The sequence below is a fragment of the Diadema antillarum genome, unplaced genomic scaffold, assembly GCF_040938485.1.
Source record: "Diadema antillarum isolate AM-2024a unplaced genomic scaffold, OU_Dant_1.0 seq00000003_RagTag, whole genome shotgun sequence".
Lineage (NCBI taxonomy): Eukaryota > Metazoa > Echinodermata > Echinoidea > Diadematoida > Diadematidae > Diadema > Diadema antillarum.
The window spans coordinates 218,691-237,951 of record NW_027271125.1 but is presented as its reverse complement, the minus strand read 5'-3'; the positions used below and the strand labels follow the sequence as shown (position 1 = coordinate 237,951).

The window sequence follows — 19,261 nt, the reverse complement described above, 5'->3', positions numbered from 1 at the left end:
TGTGATAAACAACACATGAAAAATATATATTTCTAAAAAAGGAGTACAGTTCACACAAGGATACCACAAGCATATGGAGTATTACATAATAACCAAAGGACTGTCTGAGTATAGTACTTCATAACTTTTTTTTCTTTTTTTTACAAGTGAACAAAATTTACAGCGCATTAAGAAAATATAGTTGATATGCATTTTTCATTTGTACTTTTATTCAATTCAAAACAATTTTCTTATCATAAGTGATTAAATTCTTACATCAATAGGCCTACCGTATGCTCATGGTTAACAATGTCAGGAGTAAACATGTTTGTTACACATATCATGCAACAAGTACAGACCCCAACTTTTGAACCATATGACAAAACAAAAAATAGAGCAGATTATTATTAAGATTAGAAAAGAAGATCAAGATCACTATTTCAATTTGACCCTTTATATAAGTTAGTTGAAGTTTGTAATGTACAGCTATGTGAAATGGTGGTTGGCTTGAACAGCTGGTTCTCTATCCCTATCAATTTTCACCAGACACTTTGGAAACAGACAATGAACATTAGGGAATCATCGCTCTTAGAGCCATAAGATCACTTATCTCACTCTGAAATTTCAAACTACATATCAAAAGACCTTCTGCCCACTTCAGAAGTCCAACAAGACCATTTTGGACAGAAGTGTGAATTTTCGTCCTATGCAACCCAATTAATTTCTCTGGCTTCCAGCTGTTCGTCTAAGTTCTATAATGCTGCAGCAGCTTTCAATCTTACAGGTGCATATAAAATGTGTGTCCACATTGTACCTTAAAGTAGAATGCATTTGAAGGATACAGACATTGTTAGAGACGAGGAACATGAAACCCACCAAAGACCAGGTAATGACAAACGATGCCCATGATGCCCACAACAAGTTGATGGTCAATCTCACTTTATCTAGCTCATATCTTCATAGAGAACACGGTTAAAGCAGCAATCCTGTGTCATAGGCAATCCAAACTGTCCTTTGTCTAGAAAACCCTCACCCAATAGTATCACTAAATGAGGCAAAAAAATAAATAAATAAATAAAGCGCTCCTTGAATTTCTATTTGGTTTTGTCATGACACAAGATTCTTCTGATCATCAAAAGTATCTGAGTTCAATTTAAGAAAAACTTTTGTTGGCTCTAAATCTGAATCATGCTGGGCTACGTGTGTGTCTTTTCTCTCCTTTCTGTTTTCTTATTTTTTTTTATTTGATTTGTTTTTGGTTGTCATGGTTGCTTTTTCCCAAAGCTCTGACACAGTACGGGTTGTCACTGCAATCATTCAATTGAAAATGTTGATCAAAACTTTGTCCACACTTGACTCTCGCGTAGAATGTTGTAATGACAAATTCTATACATGGCTCTTATATCCTTTGCCGTTTTTGATAATCATTTGCAGGGTACTAATGGAAAAAAAACTACAAAAGGGGAAAAATATCCAAACAAAATCAGCCTCAAGTATACCTTTCTCCACCATTCCATTTTGTAAACCTCCGGCAATAAGCAGTTTGGCTTCAACTTTACATTAATCATTCACTTTTACATGGAGAAAACATGCTCCATTCTGTTTCTCCAAAACAAGTTAATCCACAAATATTGAAATCAGGATCATTGTTCATGAATAAGTTGGGGTCGGTCTGTGCCAAGCACTGCATTATGATGAAAGAAAATAATTTGTACACAGATTACATAATCGCACTTGATAATGTCAAATAGCTTTAACATTGTATAACCTAAGTACTCACTAAATACAACCATCTTATACCAAACCTAAAATTGTTGAGTGGTTGCTTCACCTTCATCACATGTCTCTGATATGACAAACTAATTTCAGAATTATTGCTTCAACTTAATGGTGTTACCTTTAGTTCAAAACTAATTTCCTCCTAAACATCACATCATATTCTGAAAACTTTGTTTATCAACCCATGTTACACATCAATACACCCAAAGAAGAAATTCATAACATTCAAGATGGCACAATTACTCATTTAGTCTGTGTTTATGTATTTACAACACCTTGAACTTTTACAAAATATCGACAGACTATTTGCGTTATAAAAATCAATGCACCAGAAGTCTATAGTAAACATGACGCACGAAACAAAGCTACAGGTAACCTTGGAAACGAGAAAATGACACAGATAAAAGTTACGCAGTACAAATCATCTACAACACAATCAACACATAGTACTTTACGGAAAGCTACGCAATTTTTGAAGTACTTTTTTATTTATTCATCTTCCACCCACTCACTATACACAGAGAGATAGCTATGTTGAGAATTTGAATTTATACACGGTTTCTGCTCTTGATGTTGCTGTCGCGAATGAAGCAATCAGAGACATGTTTGGATAATAATTTATCAACTTAAAACTCCAGGAAGCAATGTAGTGGTGCTCTGATGTTAAAAATTAACACACCTCTGACTGTACGAAATATCTCCGTCAATGGCAGTTTGAGAATGATTTTGGAAACTGATTAAAGCATATTACAACGGACAGCAGTCCAGTAAATTTGAATAATACACAAATAGGCAGTTTCACAAGCTTATGTGATCTGAATGTCCCTTACAGCTACTGTTACCACATCCTCTCTTGAAGGTGTTTGTTGTCATTTTTTTTTTTTTGGTGTCTTTGTCAAAAACCTGATACAGTGTATTTCATCTTGTTATGTTTTTTTAACTATGGCTGGATGGACGCTTACAAAGTGATGGATATACATGGATCCCTCCAACATTTGCGTAGAAAAATTAAATGAATGCAAAGTATTAGAGGTACACAGTTTAAAGTTGAGAAGACAGATATTTCTTCACAGCTCAGAGTAATATGAACAGGCAGAGATCACACCAAACTCATCACCACGACATGCCCAGACAGAGATGCTCCTTGTTAAATGGTAGAAGTAGGAACCAACACATTAACAGTATGTCCTATGGTTACATCATGCCATGAACATTAGTTTTCTTAGTGGTTGTAAAATGTATTTATTACATTCTGAAATTTGCTTTCAGGTAAACGTACACTGAACACATTTTGAAGAACACACCAAAAGGGGAAAAACAGACAGCTGCCATTTTTTTCACACTATGCAATTTAGGAGCATTGTGATTTGTACGCACTCAGAGTACATCATATTTCCATGTATCTTTGTATGACCAATGAAGAGGCTGAGTGTTGCATGCTTAAAGTCTTTCAGTCCCAAGGACAACATATTTATATGCAATGTCATTGGGATTTTAGAATGGTAGTCTTTTAGACTGTCATTTCACACACCATCCAGTAACTGCCACACATTTTTTTTTTCTGAAAGTGTTTGGGCAGGGCATGATCTACTCTGAACTATCATTCCAGCATCCCGACTAAGCAACCATCACCTATCACTGCAGAAAACAGTTTTGTTTCTTCTTCTCCTCGCAAGAAAAGGTAGAAAAGCATTTGTGCACAGAAACTACATATCGTCGCTGGGGCGACAAGACCTCGTATCTACAAAATGTCAAATGTTCAGGAGAGCCAGAAAACATGGCGGCCAAAGCACTAGAGCGAATGGTATAGCCTTTCCTTTGACATACCATGCTTGCTTCATTTTTGGAGTAAGACAGTTGGGATTTGGACAGGACATCACTTAACCCATTATTTGACCGTTAATTCAAAAAAGTCATTTTCACCAAAAATGCAGATACAAGGTCTTGTCACCCAAGTGACGATAACTCCATGGGCTCCGTCTATTACTTTTTTTTTTCATCACATACTTCCCTCTCAAATTCAAGCAACTAAATCTATGATTCTACAGTACTTGACAGTTTTTCACAGACTAGGAATGTATATGATTCTTTTTTTTTTTAATTTTGTAGTCATAAAAAGATGAGGAAATATATAATCTTTCTTTGAAAAAAAAAATGTATACTTTTTCTTTTTATTTTCTCTTCTTTTTTTTTTATCTATACACATTACAAATGTTCATAATATTTCAATCAAACAATCAAAAAGATGGATTTGGATTCCAGTATCTCAGGCAATCACTAGAGGCACGTCATCAGAAAATCCTCGGATCATCGGCTGGTCTTCATCCGAGCCTGCATGGGAGGAAAAAAGCAAAGGGGGAAAAAAACCTCTCAATATTTTGAAAAGGAGCAGACACCCTTGTTGAAAGGAAACCAAAGTCTGAATATAAATACAGTATGGATTAAAGGGGATGGCTGGTAACTGATCAGTGGGAACCAGTGGGATGTGCTGGGGGATGATTGTTCCAATTCTTGTGGGATTCATCATAGAGTACATTATATATCTATTGTTGTGTGAAAATTATTTGCTTCAGAATGGTCTCATATTCAAGTAATGTGCAGTTTAATGTCCTGTCACTGTACAGGCATGCTAGCCTGGAAACATTAAACTGCACATTACTTGAGTATGAGACCATTCTGAAGCAAATAATTTTCACACAACAATAGATACATAATGTACTCTTAAATGAATCCCACACGAATTGGAACAATCATCCCCAAGCATTCCCACTGATTCCCACTGATCGGTTACTAGCCATCCCCTTTAAGTGGAAGCAACAATATCATCCTGATGACAATGAGTATTTTACTGCAAGAGGAACTTCACTTCAAGTGTCTATGGAACCTCAGAAATAGAATTATGATGATTATAAGATTGAACGACATACAGGCACTCCATCAATGAGCTATGTAGATACTATCCTGAACGGAAAAAAGTCATCAGTGAACATTACTGCATGGAACCATTTTTAATACAGTGGACTCTCCATAAAATGAAGTCCTCGGGACAACAAATTTTCTTTCGTTATACCCAAATTTCGTTATAACCAAACAAATCAAACAATAAAAATACATAGCGTGGATAATGTTGCAGCCTGAATTTTTACTTCGTTGTGACGGAACTTCTTTATAACCGTGTTCATTATAACGAGAGTGCACTGTACATGACAGCCAGAAAATAAAAACTGACTTTATGTTATGTACAAGTATATTTTATACAGATAAAAGAGCATCAATTCTAGAGCATTCATCAAACTGACTCTCTATCAAAGTGATGTGAAAATAATAGCTCCAAGCTCAAACCTGCTTAAGTTCAAATAACAAAGAAATAAACTGTTTGTGGGATCTTCCACAGTGGTTGATTTTCCATCATCAGTGATGGAATGAACTTGTGTATGAACATCAAGCACGCTCCTACCATTCTCTCAATGGTCTCATACCCTTGAAAACGTGAAGTGTGAGACTTACACTACTGCACTGGTCAAATCATACAAGTATGCTCAAAATTTCTGGGAAAATGCAAGATAATTGATCAAGCAGTGTACTTCAATAGTGCAAGTGGGAAACACATATTCACAACAAAGCAGAAATCAAAACTTAAAAAACAAGGACAAATCATCAAAATAATGACTTGGGTCAGGCACATATGGCTTGGCTGTGAAAAACCGCAATTTTAACATCGGGAAAACCTTTAATCACAATGCAGATGAAAGTAGCTTTGCACATCATTGCAAGATTCACCCTATTATCTAAAATGCAACTGCAATGTTAAATGTACATTTTATACTGCTTAATTTGTGGAAGTTTTCAAACACTTATCAAATTAGGAAGCATACAGAGAGGATTATCAAAAGTCTTTAGATTTGCATTCAGTGTACACACTCCACACATGCAATCAGGTGCACAAGCTCATTCAACATACATACACATAATTTCAGGTTATTTGTATGTTTGCTATGGTGGGTAGATTGACGACTTAATATTAAAACTTGACCTTGCATCACAAAACCACAAAGGAACTTACACAGAGTCAATTTTCTGGTAGATATCAATACAATTCTAACATATATATGTACTTATACATGTCATATATTATTAAACTTGTGCACAAGCAACAAAACATTCAGTGAAATATATCATACTCATTACATCACAAGATAATCATAAGACAAGAACACAAGACACGGATGCAAAGAAACAATGTGTGTACAGTGTGACAGCAAGGAAACATTCAACAGTGCCTGGAGGGAAAAAAAGATAAAAATGACAGGAGGAAGACTACATCCTTACCTTGAAGCTCAGCTAATAATTCTGATTGCATATCAGAAACAAGAGAGAGAGATGGACAGATAGAGATGAGTTAGTGATGAAAGATAGACTTGACTTTACAGAAGTGTATCAGTGAGAGTGATTCAATTGGATAGAGGGAGAAGAGGAGGAGATGGAGGAGGAAGAGGAGGTGGAGGAAGAGGGGGAGGAGGAGAACCCAGGAGGTGGTGGTGATGAAGATGAGGAGGAGGTGGAGGAGGAGGTGGAGGAAGGTGGACAGGAGGAGGAGGAGGTAAAGGGGGAATGGAGAGGAGGAGAAGGATTGGGAGGAGGAGGAGAAAACAGAGGAGGAGAAGCAGGAGGAAGTGGAGGAGGAGGTGGTGGAGGAGGAGGTGGTGGAGGTGGAGGTGGAGGAAGAGGAGAACCCTGGATATGGTGGTAGGGACGGTGGTGGTGACGAGAAGGAGGTGGAGGAGAAGGAGGAAGAGGAGGAGGAAAAGATGGAGGATACGGGGAGGAGGTGGCGGGGGAGTGGAGAGGAGGAGAAGGAGGAGGGGGAAGATGTTGAGGAGGAGGAAGAGGATGCTAAGGAGGAGGAGAAGGAGATGGAGGAGGAGAAGGAGATGGAGGAGGTGGAGAAGGTAATGGAGGAGTTGGAGAAGAACAAAGAGGAGGAAGAGGAGGAGAAAGTAGAGGAAGAAAAGTAAGAGGAATTGGAGGAGGAGTAAGTGGAAGAGGACAAGAAGGGAGTAGAGGAGGAGGAGGAGGAATTGAAGAAAGAGAGTGAGGAGGAGGAGGCTTAGGAAGAGGAGGTTGTGGATCTCTGATGGAGGAGGAGGTGATGGAAGAGTTGGAGAAGGACACAGAGGAGGAGGAGGAGCAGGTGGAGGAGGATGGAGAGGAGGATGAGGAAGTGGATGAAGGAGGTGGAGCAGCCATTCTGATCACTAAACACACACTATCACATTGCTTATGATGACTCATCTGTGCTGAAGTTTGACACTCAGCACAGGAAAAACACAGCCTGTCTGTCACAGAATGCCATACCCAAAACCTTATCTCTCTCTCTCTCTTCTTTGCATCTTTCAAAAAATTTAAAACAATCACAACATTCTGTGTCCCTTCATCTTACAAATCAACATTCACGGTGGCATTCAAAAAGAACTTCCAATTGAAAAACGATACAATATGTAGCTCCCTCGCTTTGCATCTCTCTGCGTAGAAAGGAAACCATTCCAGTCCCAGGTCATGGGATGTGGGCATTGTATACTCCTAGCTGAACAAACACTTACCGAGGTCGCCACCGTCATCGTCTTCGCTCGGCGAGAACGTCGCCGTCCCCGACCGCGTGTCATAGTGGCTGTTGGCAAAGGACATGAAGCTCTGCTGAAGTCGGCGGTGGCGGACGACAAAGTAGACCAGGACGACGATGAGGACGATGACGAGGAGAACGGTGGCACCGATGCCAGCCATCAGGGGCGTGTTGTCGGCAGAAAACGGTTTGGCCGGGGCCTTACCTGCATCACAGAGACACATACTTTCCTCATTAAAGACTTGGAACAGAACTACAACTTTATTAGGTGAAATAGCATTCTTGGGGTTTTGACTTTGAACATTGTACTGAATATGAAAATATTATGATATGATACCATGATGTAGAGACCAAGCTCTACAATGTGATACCAATAGCTCAATACCTCCCCCCCCCCCTAAAAAAAAAAGAGAAAAAAGTGATAATGCCCTTCTGGCTCTCAGCCAACGATATTCATTATCTACTACCACTTGCCCTACTTGTCACTGAGGTACAGGGCTCAATAATTTGCAAAAGGCGTTTGTCCACTACATATTGTGAAATTCAATTCACCAGAAAAGGAGTTATGTCACTGTAAGATAAACCTTGACTGTGATTCATACACTTCAGTTCAATTTGAGATCAGAATGTTGCCTAGATTTCTAATCTCTCAATCCAATCACAACCTTTTTAGCAACTAGCAAAGCAGTCACAGAGCACAGACCTCTACCAAGCAGTTCATTTCCACCCATACTACACACAAGCTTAAAATTGCCCTATTTCCACCATGATAAAGGAGTCATCCTATTGTGTCTTTAAGAGTCTACCCCATCGGTAGCTTACTGCACTCTCTACGCCTTGAGCATGTGCTCAGTATGCCTATGCCTATGCACACCTCAAACACTTGCAGCTTCAACATCCTTGTTTGTTTGCCTATTTGCCAATGAGTAATCCTTCAACAACTTTTTTTTTTCAAAAATTCCAGAATTCAGACATTGGATCACTACTACAATTTAATAATTTCCTTATCTCATTATCAATATTTCCTGCTAGTTTCATCTAAATCTGTTCATAACTTTTTGCTTTATTATGAAAACATACAGACAAACACATAAACATATGGCGATAAAAACATAACCTCCTTGGCCAAGGCAATAAAGAAAAACTAGAAATGTCGCTAAGACGACTGCTATGCCTCCGCCATAATGCATGATTCTCCTAATAGGTCTATAGTACATGTGGACAATGTATAATTACATTTTCACAATATTGGCAAAATATTGAAATTACATGTTTGTCACAAATGTGTTGAATGTTCACCTTCCTTTACCTAGGTTTAATTAGATGAATAGGAGAGCATGTATTTGGGGATTCAAGGACTTTAACTTGACTTTGACCCATTCATAAGTGTATGCATACTGTAATTTTCAAGGTATGGAGAAAAAGTGTAATTTCTGTATTGAAAAGTACACTGTTACCATTTTCTTTTGGCCTTTGACCCTAAAATTCATAGGATAATCACTGTCAGGCAGAACATGCATAAATATGTAGTAAGTTTCAAGATAACTTGAGCAACTTCTGAGATATGGAGGAAAAAGTTAGTTCAGCACTTTCCCTTGATCTTTGACCTTTTGACCTTTGAGGTAAATCCCCCCCCCCCAAAAAAAAAAAAAAAAAGAGAAAAAGAAAATTTCCACATAATCTAGGTTATACATGCATACACCAAGTGCAAAGAAAAAAAAAATTGCTGGCATTACATAAATACATGTATGAGGGAAATAGTAAAAATTTGAAGTGTTGCACTTGACCTTTGACCCCTGACCTTTGACCCTATGAACCCTAGATTCTCTAGATAATAACTGCCAGTCAGTACATGTATATATACTATGTTCCATGAAGATACCTTGAACAATTTCCAAGGTACAGAGAAAAAAGCAAAGTTTTCATATTTTAACTTGACCTTTTGACCTTTGACCTTTGACCTCATGACCCAAAACTTTCACCAGAGAATCTTAATTGGGTAATACATGTATACACTAAGTTTCAAGAAAATATCTTCAGGCATTGCATAGATATGGAGGAAATAGTGAAATTTTATGTATTTGACCCTGACCTTTTGACCTTTGACCTTGACCATGTGCACCCAAAAGTTGATAGGCACAACTTCACCCCCTAATACACATACATGCCAAGTTTCATTAGGATACCTTAAAAGGTTTTGATAGTTACCCTGTCCACAAAATTTATTACGGACGGACGGAAGGACGGACGGACAGACGGAAGGACGGACGGACGGACGGACGGACGGACGGACGGAAGGACGGACGGACGGACGGACGGACAACCCGAAAACATAATGCCTCCGGCACCACTTCGTGGCGGAGGCATAAAAATTGAAACATACCACCAGATGTGTCAGCAATCTCGAGGGCAGGTTCCCCAAAGAATCCTCCATATTTATCCGTACTGACCATAACCGCGTAGACAGCATTAGAGTAATCTATGGACAATGAAAAAAGAAAGAAAAAGCAAGAATAGGCAGAGGAAAACAATAAACCTTAATAGGGCAGGACCATGATGTGTGATTGATTGATTGATTGATTGGCTGGTTCATTCATTCATTCATTCACTCATGGTTGATTGATCAATTGATCAATTCATTCATTCATTCCATGGTTGATTGATCGATTCATTCATTCATTCATTCATTCACTCATGGTTGATTGATCAATTGATCAATTGATTGATTGATTGATTCATTCATTCATTCATTCACTCACTCATGGTTGATTGATTGATTAATTGATTCATTCATTCCCTCGTGGCTGATTGATCGATTGATTCAGTGATTCATTCATTCATTCATTCACTCATGGTTGGTTGATTGATTGATTCATTCATTCATTTATTCATTCATTCACTCATGGTTGATCGATTGATTGATTGATTCATTCATTAATTCACTCACAGTTGACTGATTGATTGATTGATTGATTTATTCATTAATTCACTCACGGTTGATTGATCGATTGATTCATTCATTCATTCGTTCATTCACTCACAGTTGACTGATCGTTTGATTGATTTATTCATTCATTCACTCACAGTTGATTGATCGATTGATTGATCTATTCATTCATTCATTCATTCATTCACTCATGGTTGATTGATCGACTGATTGATTCCTTCATTAATTCGTTCTTCGTTCATTTTTTATTTTCACAAGGTAGCCGTTAAAGAACTGTATTTTAAAGGGTCCCTGCATAAGAACTCAATTTACATACCAATTACCGTACAAAATTACATACAAATATACAGGAAAATAATGACACATACAGTCAACCTCGGATACCTCGACGTCGCATAAGCCGAATATCACTTACCTCGGGTGCAAAATGAAAGTCCCGATTGTTCCTATGGAGTTTCCGTGTATTAAAATTCGCGTAGCTCGAAGAAAATAACTCGAATTTCGGTTACCTCGACGTGAAATCTAATGTCCCGCTCTTAATTAACTTATTGTTTTTCCCAGCATGTTGCTCGAATCGAAATTGGAACATCACTCAGCATCTCCGATTTAGCGCGCGTGGACAGCTGAGACATGTCACAAATCTTTTCACACTCAACTGTAAATATTCTTAACAATCGCGCGCCCAAAGAAATACCCGGTAGGCCTACACAGCTAACAAGAAAAACCCCCAACACCTACCTACTACACACGTACACGATTATGCACATAGCACCCGTGCCAATGGAGTGCTTACGTTAACACTACGCTCTTTTCTTTAACCACTATGTTCTGATCTTTGATCGTGATACCGAGTAGTCATACCGTGCGCGTAGATATAATTTCTTAACCGTCGTGGCGCACCTGCTTAGGTGTTGACATCTTTGGCATTAATCACGGTCCACTGTTCTAACATCAATCTCCTGCGTAGTGCCTATATTTTGACTTTTTTTGGCCTTTCACGAAGTTTGTTTCATTTCCCCGAGAACGCAAGCACTGGATTTTTTTTTTTTCCAGCAATGCGATTATGAAATGTAGTGTGGTATATGATCTCGAAGTATAGGCTGAGCATAATAAAGAATGGAATAGACAGGGCTCCACACTGACTTTATCGGGTCACCAATGTCATTGATTTTTATTATTTGGTAGTCGAAAGTAAAATCTGCTGGCGCCAAAAAAAAAAAAAAAAAAAAAAAAAAAACGGGGAAAACATTAGAAAAACTAAATCGGTCCTACTAAACATAGAAAAATTAATATTAAGCATTATTGAAGTGATTCAGATGTCCATGTCTTAAATGAATGAATAGGAAATTCAATCATCTTATTCTGTGTTTTAAGATTAAGCAATTATTCGTAAAGATTATTATAAAAGTTGATGCTTATACTAGGAGGTTAAAACTTACGTTTGAAATGAGAAAGTGGAAGCATTTGCTGACATTTGTTAGCATCCGAAAGTTACCGTTATTAATTATTTTCTTATTGTAAAAGCAATCATCCAACATATACATTAGCATCCGAAAGTTATCGTTATTAATTTTCTTATTGTAAAAGCAATCATCCAACATATATTAGTATATTGTTAGCACCTTACGGAGCCGAATATAACCGTTAATCATTTTCAAATGTAAAAGCAAACAACCGACATTCATTTTAGCATCTTGGCGGAGCTGAATGCTATCCTTATCCCTTTCCAAACGTGAAAGCAAACATCCGCTATATGTTTTAGCATCTAACTGAGTGGGTTAATACCGTTAATCATTTCCAAATGTAAAAGCAACAATCTGTTATTCATTCTTGCATCGTAGGGAGCAGAATATTACGGTTATTCATTTCAAACATCCGACATTTATTTCATTATCGTATCCCGAGCCGAAAGGTACTGCTGTCCACTTCCGAGAGTGAAATTAATCATTTGACAATTATTTTATCATTGTACGGAGCCTAATTTTACTGTTTTTCATTTTTGAACGTCAAGGCAGACAGACATTTATTTTACCATCAAACGTAGCTGAATTACCGTTATTCATTTCGAAATGTAATAGCAAATATCCAATATTTTTTTAACAACGCATGGAGCAGAATGTTACCGCCATTCATTTCCAAACATGCCAAATGTAAAAGCAATCATTCGACATGTATTTTGATAACTTCCGGAGCTGAATGGTATTGCCATTTACTTTCTAACGTAAAAGCAAACATACGGCATTTATCTTATCATCGTACGGAGTTTGATGTTATTGTTATTCATTTCAGAACATTAAAGCAAACATTCGACATTTATTTTAGCATCTTCCGGAGCTAAATGTTATTGCAATTTACTTTCGAATGTAAAAACAAACATCCAGCATTTATTTTATCATTGTTAGGAGTTGAATATTATTATTACTCATTTACGAACGTCAAAGCAAACATCAAACATTAATTTTACCATTGAACGCAGTTGAATGTTGCTGTTATTCATTTCGAAATTTAAAAGCAAACATCAGAAAGTTATTGTAGCATCGTATGGAGCAGAATATTACTGCTATTCACTTCCGAACATAAAGCGATCATCTGACATCTATTTTAGCATCTTCCGGAGCCGAATGCTATTGCTATTTCCTTTCGAAAGTATAAGGAAACACCCGACATTTATCAAACCATCGTGTGGAGTTGAATATTAGTTTTTCATTTCCGAACGTCAAAGCAAATATTCGACATTTATTCCAGCGTCTTCCGGAGCCCAATGAATATCTTTGTTCATTTTCGAACGCAAAATCAAATATCTGACATTAGTTTTAGCACCATACGGAGCTGAGTCTTATCGTTATTCATTTCCAAAAGTATTAGCAAACATCTGACATTTATTTTAGTATCATACCGAGTCGAATATTACCGTTATTCATTTCCAAAATTAAAAGCAAACATCTGACATTTATTTTAGCATCTTACGTAGCCGATTGTTACCGCTATTCATTTTCAAAAGTAAAGGCAAACATCCGAATTTTTTTGGTGGCACGATCGGGCCACAAATATCTTTATTTCTGAAATTTCAATTTCAATTCCAATTTTCATTCAATTCATTCATATGAAAGTCGATTCAATTCCAACTGACAAGCATGCAAACAATCAGTAGGCACTACAACAGATACTATGTTGAACAACGATAAACTTCGGATAAGTTGAAGAAAATTTGACGTACGCGTACCTCGAAATTCGCGTACCTCGAACCATTTTCTTCAGTCCCGACGAATTCGAGGTATCCGAGTTTGACTGTAATTACAAACTGAATGCAAAATCAAGACTATTAAAAAAGAATCACACTGGGAAAGCATTATAATACCAAAAAGCAAAGGTGTTCCTTCAATATGATTGTCAATGTAGCCACAACACACTTTAATGGATCAACATAGTAATAGGGGAGTGAATTGTTAAGAGTGGATGAAACCTAAAACTTAGCTTTCACACTCACAGGCAAACACACACACACACACAAACACACACACACAAACAGACACACCTCTTTAAAAAAAAAGTGGAACAGACCAATTCCCACCCAGCAGCAAATCCGCCATTACTGCCGTGTCCCGTGCACGCACGCATGTGCTGAATGCATGGTACATATTGCTGTGGGCACAAGTCGGTCGCAATTTAAATCATGCACTCGCTTTGTTACATATCCGCACTTGGGACGCCACAATAGTGGTGGATTCTGTCACCAGGTCGGACCGGTCTCTAAATACGCATCACACTCACTTTTGTGGGAGTACTCATAATGCGTGTGTGTGAAAGGTAAGCCTGTGGTTATTTGCCACGCAGACAGGTTCCTCTTTGCCTGTTCACGAGCGGCGTCCGGGATGGAGTCGTAGTCGGTGATGTTGGGGAACAGGTCGCTCACTTTGGCGATGTAGACAGCGTAACCCTGGAGAGGCAACAAACGGAAGATTTGGTAAAGCGGAATTCTGCCATATTATGATACTATGGCCCAAATTCATAAAGGTGGTACAAATGAAACCATGGATTAAACCATGGACAAAAACCATGGAGAGCCAAGTGTCGCATGGAATATTTCGTTACGAATTCAGTCATTTCGTCGATGAAATGATTATTTTGTAATGAAATAACAACATTTTGTAACTAAATGAGCATTTCGTCCACGACATGATAATTTCGTTAACGAAACGGTCATTTTGTCGACGAAATGACCAATTTCGTAAGGAAATATTCCGCAATGAAATATTCCGTGCGACACTTGGAGCTCCATGGTTTTTGTCCACGGTTTAAACCATGGTTTCATTTGTACCACCTTCGTGAATTCGGGCCATTATGGCTATTTGTCTACCACAACTCCATCACATAATATTGCTTATGATTTTATATCACCTACTTGATGCAACACTTGCATCCTTGAGGGTTTTTGAGATATTCATCAAGGTCTCCAAAATGGCCGCCAAAATCTGAAATTCCTATATATTTCCTTATACATGATGAAAAAAATTCGGCATAAAAAATGGGGTTTTACCGCATTTCCAGAGTGCTAAATCCGAATCAGTATGATGCAAATTTTGCATTTTGAGGATTCTGAGATATTCGTGATGGCCACCAAAATTTTAAATTCCTGTATATTTTCTTTTTAGATGATGAAAGTTTGAAAAGCTTTGATGGTTTAAACCTATTTCGAGGGTGCTGAAAGTGAATGTGGATAACACTACTTCTGTGTCCCTGAAAATTTTGAGAAATCCAAAATGCCTGCCCAAAAATTGAAATTTTAATATCAATTATTTCTGTATAAATTTTACAAAATTGAGATTAAACTGATCATTCAACTCTGCTTTGAGGACCCGAATCTGGTTGATGCAACTCCTGTATTAATGAGCATTTCTACACATCCAAAATGGCTGCCAAAAATTCCAATATATATACAAGTACAAAACTGTATTTCCTTATAAATGGTGAATTTAATCAACACAAAATTATGGTTTTACCCAATTTCCAGGGTGGTGAATTTGAATCTGGTTCATGCAACTCTTGAATCCTTGAGATTTTTTGGACACTAAAGATTTTTTAGATTCATTTTGGCCGCCACCTTGAATATCTCAACTAGAAATGCCGCTACGGCGACTGGTATTGCCTTCACCATAATGCATGGTTCTCCTAATAGGTCTATAGTACAGTGTCTTGACAATGTGTGATGACAGTCTCACATAATTAACAAAATATTAAAATGACAGGTTTGTCACAAATGTGTTGAACATTCACTTTCCTTGAAATAGGTTTAGTTGGATGATTGGCTATATTGTCTACAAGTGTAGGCATTTGGGGATTTGAGGATTTTTTACTTGACTTTTGGCCCTAAGTTTGTAGAGGAAGAAATGAAATTTGCACTATCATTTGACCTTCGAACTTTTTGGCAAAAAAACAAACACACAAACAAACTTCCCAGAGAGTCAAGTGGGTAATACATGTATTTAAAAGTCCTGCAGGCATTGCATAAATATGAGAGAAATAGTGAAATTTTGAGGAGTTGACCCGGACCTTTGACCACCCTGACCTTTGACCCAAGACCCCTAAATTCCCTAGATAATCACTGCCAGTCAGTACATGCATATGTACTAAGTTCCATGAAGATACAATGTACCTTGAACCATTTATGAGATATGGAGAAAAAAAAGAAATTCTAACATTTTCACTTGACCTTTGATCTTTGATCTCATGACCCAAAACTCTCTCTGGATAATCTATATTTGGTAGTTCATGTATACACTAAGTTTCAAGAAAATATCTTCATCCATTGCATATGTGTAGATATGGGGGAAATTTTGAAACTTTGAGCATTTGACCTTGACCTTTTGACCCTTGACATTGAGCATGTGTACCCAAAAGTGGATAGGCACAACGGAAGGACGGATGGACGGACGGACAACCCGAAAACATAATGCATCGAAAACATAAAAACCATTGGGTAGACAGCAAAACAAGGTTCAGCCTCTGGCACCCAGACTAGCACCGAGGGGTGAATCTTTTATACCAAGGTATTGTTCCACGTGTGTGCAGGAGGCCCCCAGTAGAGCTGGATATCCCCACTGTCAAGAGTCTTGGGTATGAATGCTTGGGGGATGGACGGGCGTCCTGCCATGAGGAAAGAGAATAAGCGACAGGTGTGTAAATACTAGAGCTTATACACAAAGTACATGATATCACAAGTGATGCATTTTCTACAGCAATGATATTCAACAGGACGGTCAGAGATTTTTTCCGGTGGAAATATATGACCGAGAGTCACGCAGACTCAACAACAACAACAACTAAATTATTACAATGATTTCATGCCATAACAAAGCATTAACTCCTCATTTTGATGCTTTCACAAACATCTATACATTTTTGTAGCATCCTTCCTTTTCATTTTGCCTTTGGTATGTTGAAGGAGGAGAAACATAAAGTAAACTGAAATTAAAACTGAAACAAGCAATATGTATAGGATGCACACAAAGTATATATTGTCTTTTTGGAAATTTGCTTTAAAAAAATAAAACATAAACTTAATATTCCAAAGAGAAGTAAATTTCCCTTCATGTGACATAGAGCCATAAGACTACCTGACATTAAAAGACCTCTGCTTTCACACAAAGGCACAGGGAATCAAATTCTTTGCTGACCAAAATCGTGATACTCCACTTTTGAGATGAGGGACATTGCATTAGTCTTATACAGTGTACATTGAAGGTGGTCATGTCTTTGTGAGCTGCTAATTTCGTACATATCCCTCAACTTGCAAACTCTGCAAAAATAAATCATTTTGGAAATACCTAGCATATATGTTGTGTGTTATCAGGTTACCCATATAAAGTTGGAGATTGTGAAAGGAAGAAACTGCCAATAAAGCTGACTTTGGCAATATATCTGTTTACAAATATTTTCCCTATGATGACATAGGGCATAATGATACATCGCTTCAAAGGTTAGCATCTGAAAAATTTATATCTGCCCCAAAAACCAAGCAATTATTTTCCCCAACATTACATGGCTTTACATGACAAAGTATCAGACATAATACTGTATGCGCAGAATATTTTGCGAGGTTTTTATTTTCGTGAATTTCGCATGTCAGGTGCTATTTGCGAAGTTAAAGACACACGAAAATAACGACTCTGATCCTGATATGAATGTGAAGCACATGTATACATTTCTCCCTTCAGTACAGGACTCCACAATCGCTAATTTAACCACTCGTGAAATCATCGGGAAGTACCCATTCAGAAAATTTAGATTCACTATTCTAATAATATGGCGTATGCAATACTGGGTGCACTCACTTGTCGTGCCACTTATGACACCCGTCGTCTTGGAATCCTTGAAGTCAGCCCGCACCTCAAAGGAGTACGTCCCCCCGGGGACAAGACCCGACACGGTCGCATTGACGGTGCGGTTTTTGGTGGCAGCGATGGAGATGTTGGACCTCGCGTCCGGCTCCGAGCTATTCCAATAGTGGAGGACGTAAGGCTGGATGAGGATGGGGGAGGGGGGGGACGCAAAAATGGCAGAAATAGTATCAAAGATCAACATTGAGGAATGATGAAGGGGAAAACAATAAGGTAGTTCAGAATTAGCTCGTGTACAAGTGGTGGATCCAGAGGGAAGCACATTGGGAATGCGGCCCCTCTTTATTCTTGGTTAAAACAAAGAAATAGAAAGAAAAATGGGTGGGGGCAATGCACCCCCACCCCTCTAATTTTGTAAAGGAGCCTCCCTTTTACAGAATTGCTGGATCTGCTCCTGTATACTCATTATGACCTTTCTTTTTCCCAGCGGGTTAGGCACTTCACTAGTTTTCAAAGCAGCAGAATGCATACTGTAAGCTTGCCTGATGTAACAATTTACGGAGTTCATGTTCAAACAAAGAACGAACTTGCGTTTAGACTGGGTGACCAGAATAGTCCATCAGTTGACATTTTAGCAGGCATCCATTTCATTGCTTTGTAATGAATGCAACAACAACCCTTTGTCTTTGTTTGTTAATATTGCCAATACCAGACTTGCTGTCGGATGGATATGCTGGCAAGCACCATTTTGGATAAGGACCACATGAATAATTATTACATCACAGATGCCTATCTCAGTGAATTAACAAACAAAAATGCCTGTTGGTACAAATTACCTTTTTCTGCCCATGCGCAAAGTGTAATCATGATCCGGTCTACTCAAAAATACACCATGCTCTGAAAGCTCTTCTTCAAATCATGGATACCAGGGTAGCAGTAATAGCACCCTCTTGTGAGGAATACAGTCCAGCAGAAAATAGTGCAATTTCTGTTCCTTTCACTTCTGTTTATGTGGGTTTTTTTTGTCTCTTTGTTTGTCTGTCTGTTTTTGCTTATATTTTTCTCTTTTGTACGATATCACCGATTGACACCCCCCTCTCCTTCCCCACCCCCCCCCCCCCCCGAAAACTCGGTATCAAATATCACAGATAGGCCCCAGTCACATATAAACACGGATCCTCAAGGATCTACATGGTGATCAGGGGAGATCCGAGGAGATCCGGGATAGTTTCGACCTCGATGGAGTGTCGACGAGCATTGATATGACTGTACACACGGTATCAACACGACAGCTACACGGATAAGGCCGGAAGAGTGCGGCATCTACACGGATCAACACGGCAGCTACACGGCAGCCACACAGACCATCCCGGATTGCTCTGCCAACACAGCAATCCCCGGATGACGGTGGATGTTTTTGACCTCCAAAAGTTGCCGCGTTTGCCTCCCAGATGTCCCCAGATCTACACAGACATACACGGATGTCCAAAGATGTCCAAGGCGTCAACACGGATCTCTCCCCGGATCACCCCGGATCTGATCCGCGGTAGTCCAGAGTGATCCAGGATGTCTATGTGACTGGGGCATACAAACAGGATT

General features: G+C 38.5%; 1 protein-coding gene across 1 annotated transcript in view; it reads right to left on the bottom strand.

Annotated features, from left to right (window-relative positions):
• Positions 1-3,728: 3,728 nt before the first annotated feature.
• Positions 3,729-19,261, bottom strand: part of LOC139724910 (sortilin-related receptor-like) — a 140,774-nt gene continuing 125,241 nt past the window's right edge. Inside the window, exons 40-45 of the mRNA XM_071636033.1 lie at positions 17,657-17,843; positions 16,369-16,469; positions 14,097-14,262; positions 9,762-9,857; positions 7,359-7,583; positions 3,729-4,089 (exon numbers count right to left, since the gene is read on the bottom strand). Coding sequence (XP_071492134.1) covers positions 4,025-4,089; positions 7,359-7,583; positions 9,762-9,857; positions 14,097-14,262; positions 16,369-16,469; positions 17,657-17,843 — 840 coding nt within the window. The 3' untranslated portion in view covers positions 3,729-4,024. The remainder of the gene's footprint in view (positions 4,090-7,358; positions 7,584-9,761; positions 9,858-14,096; positions 14,263-16,368; positions 16,470-17,656; positions 17,844-19,261) is intronic.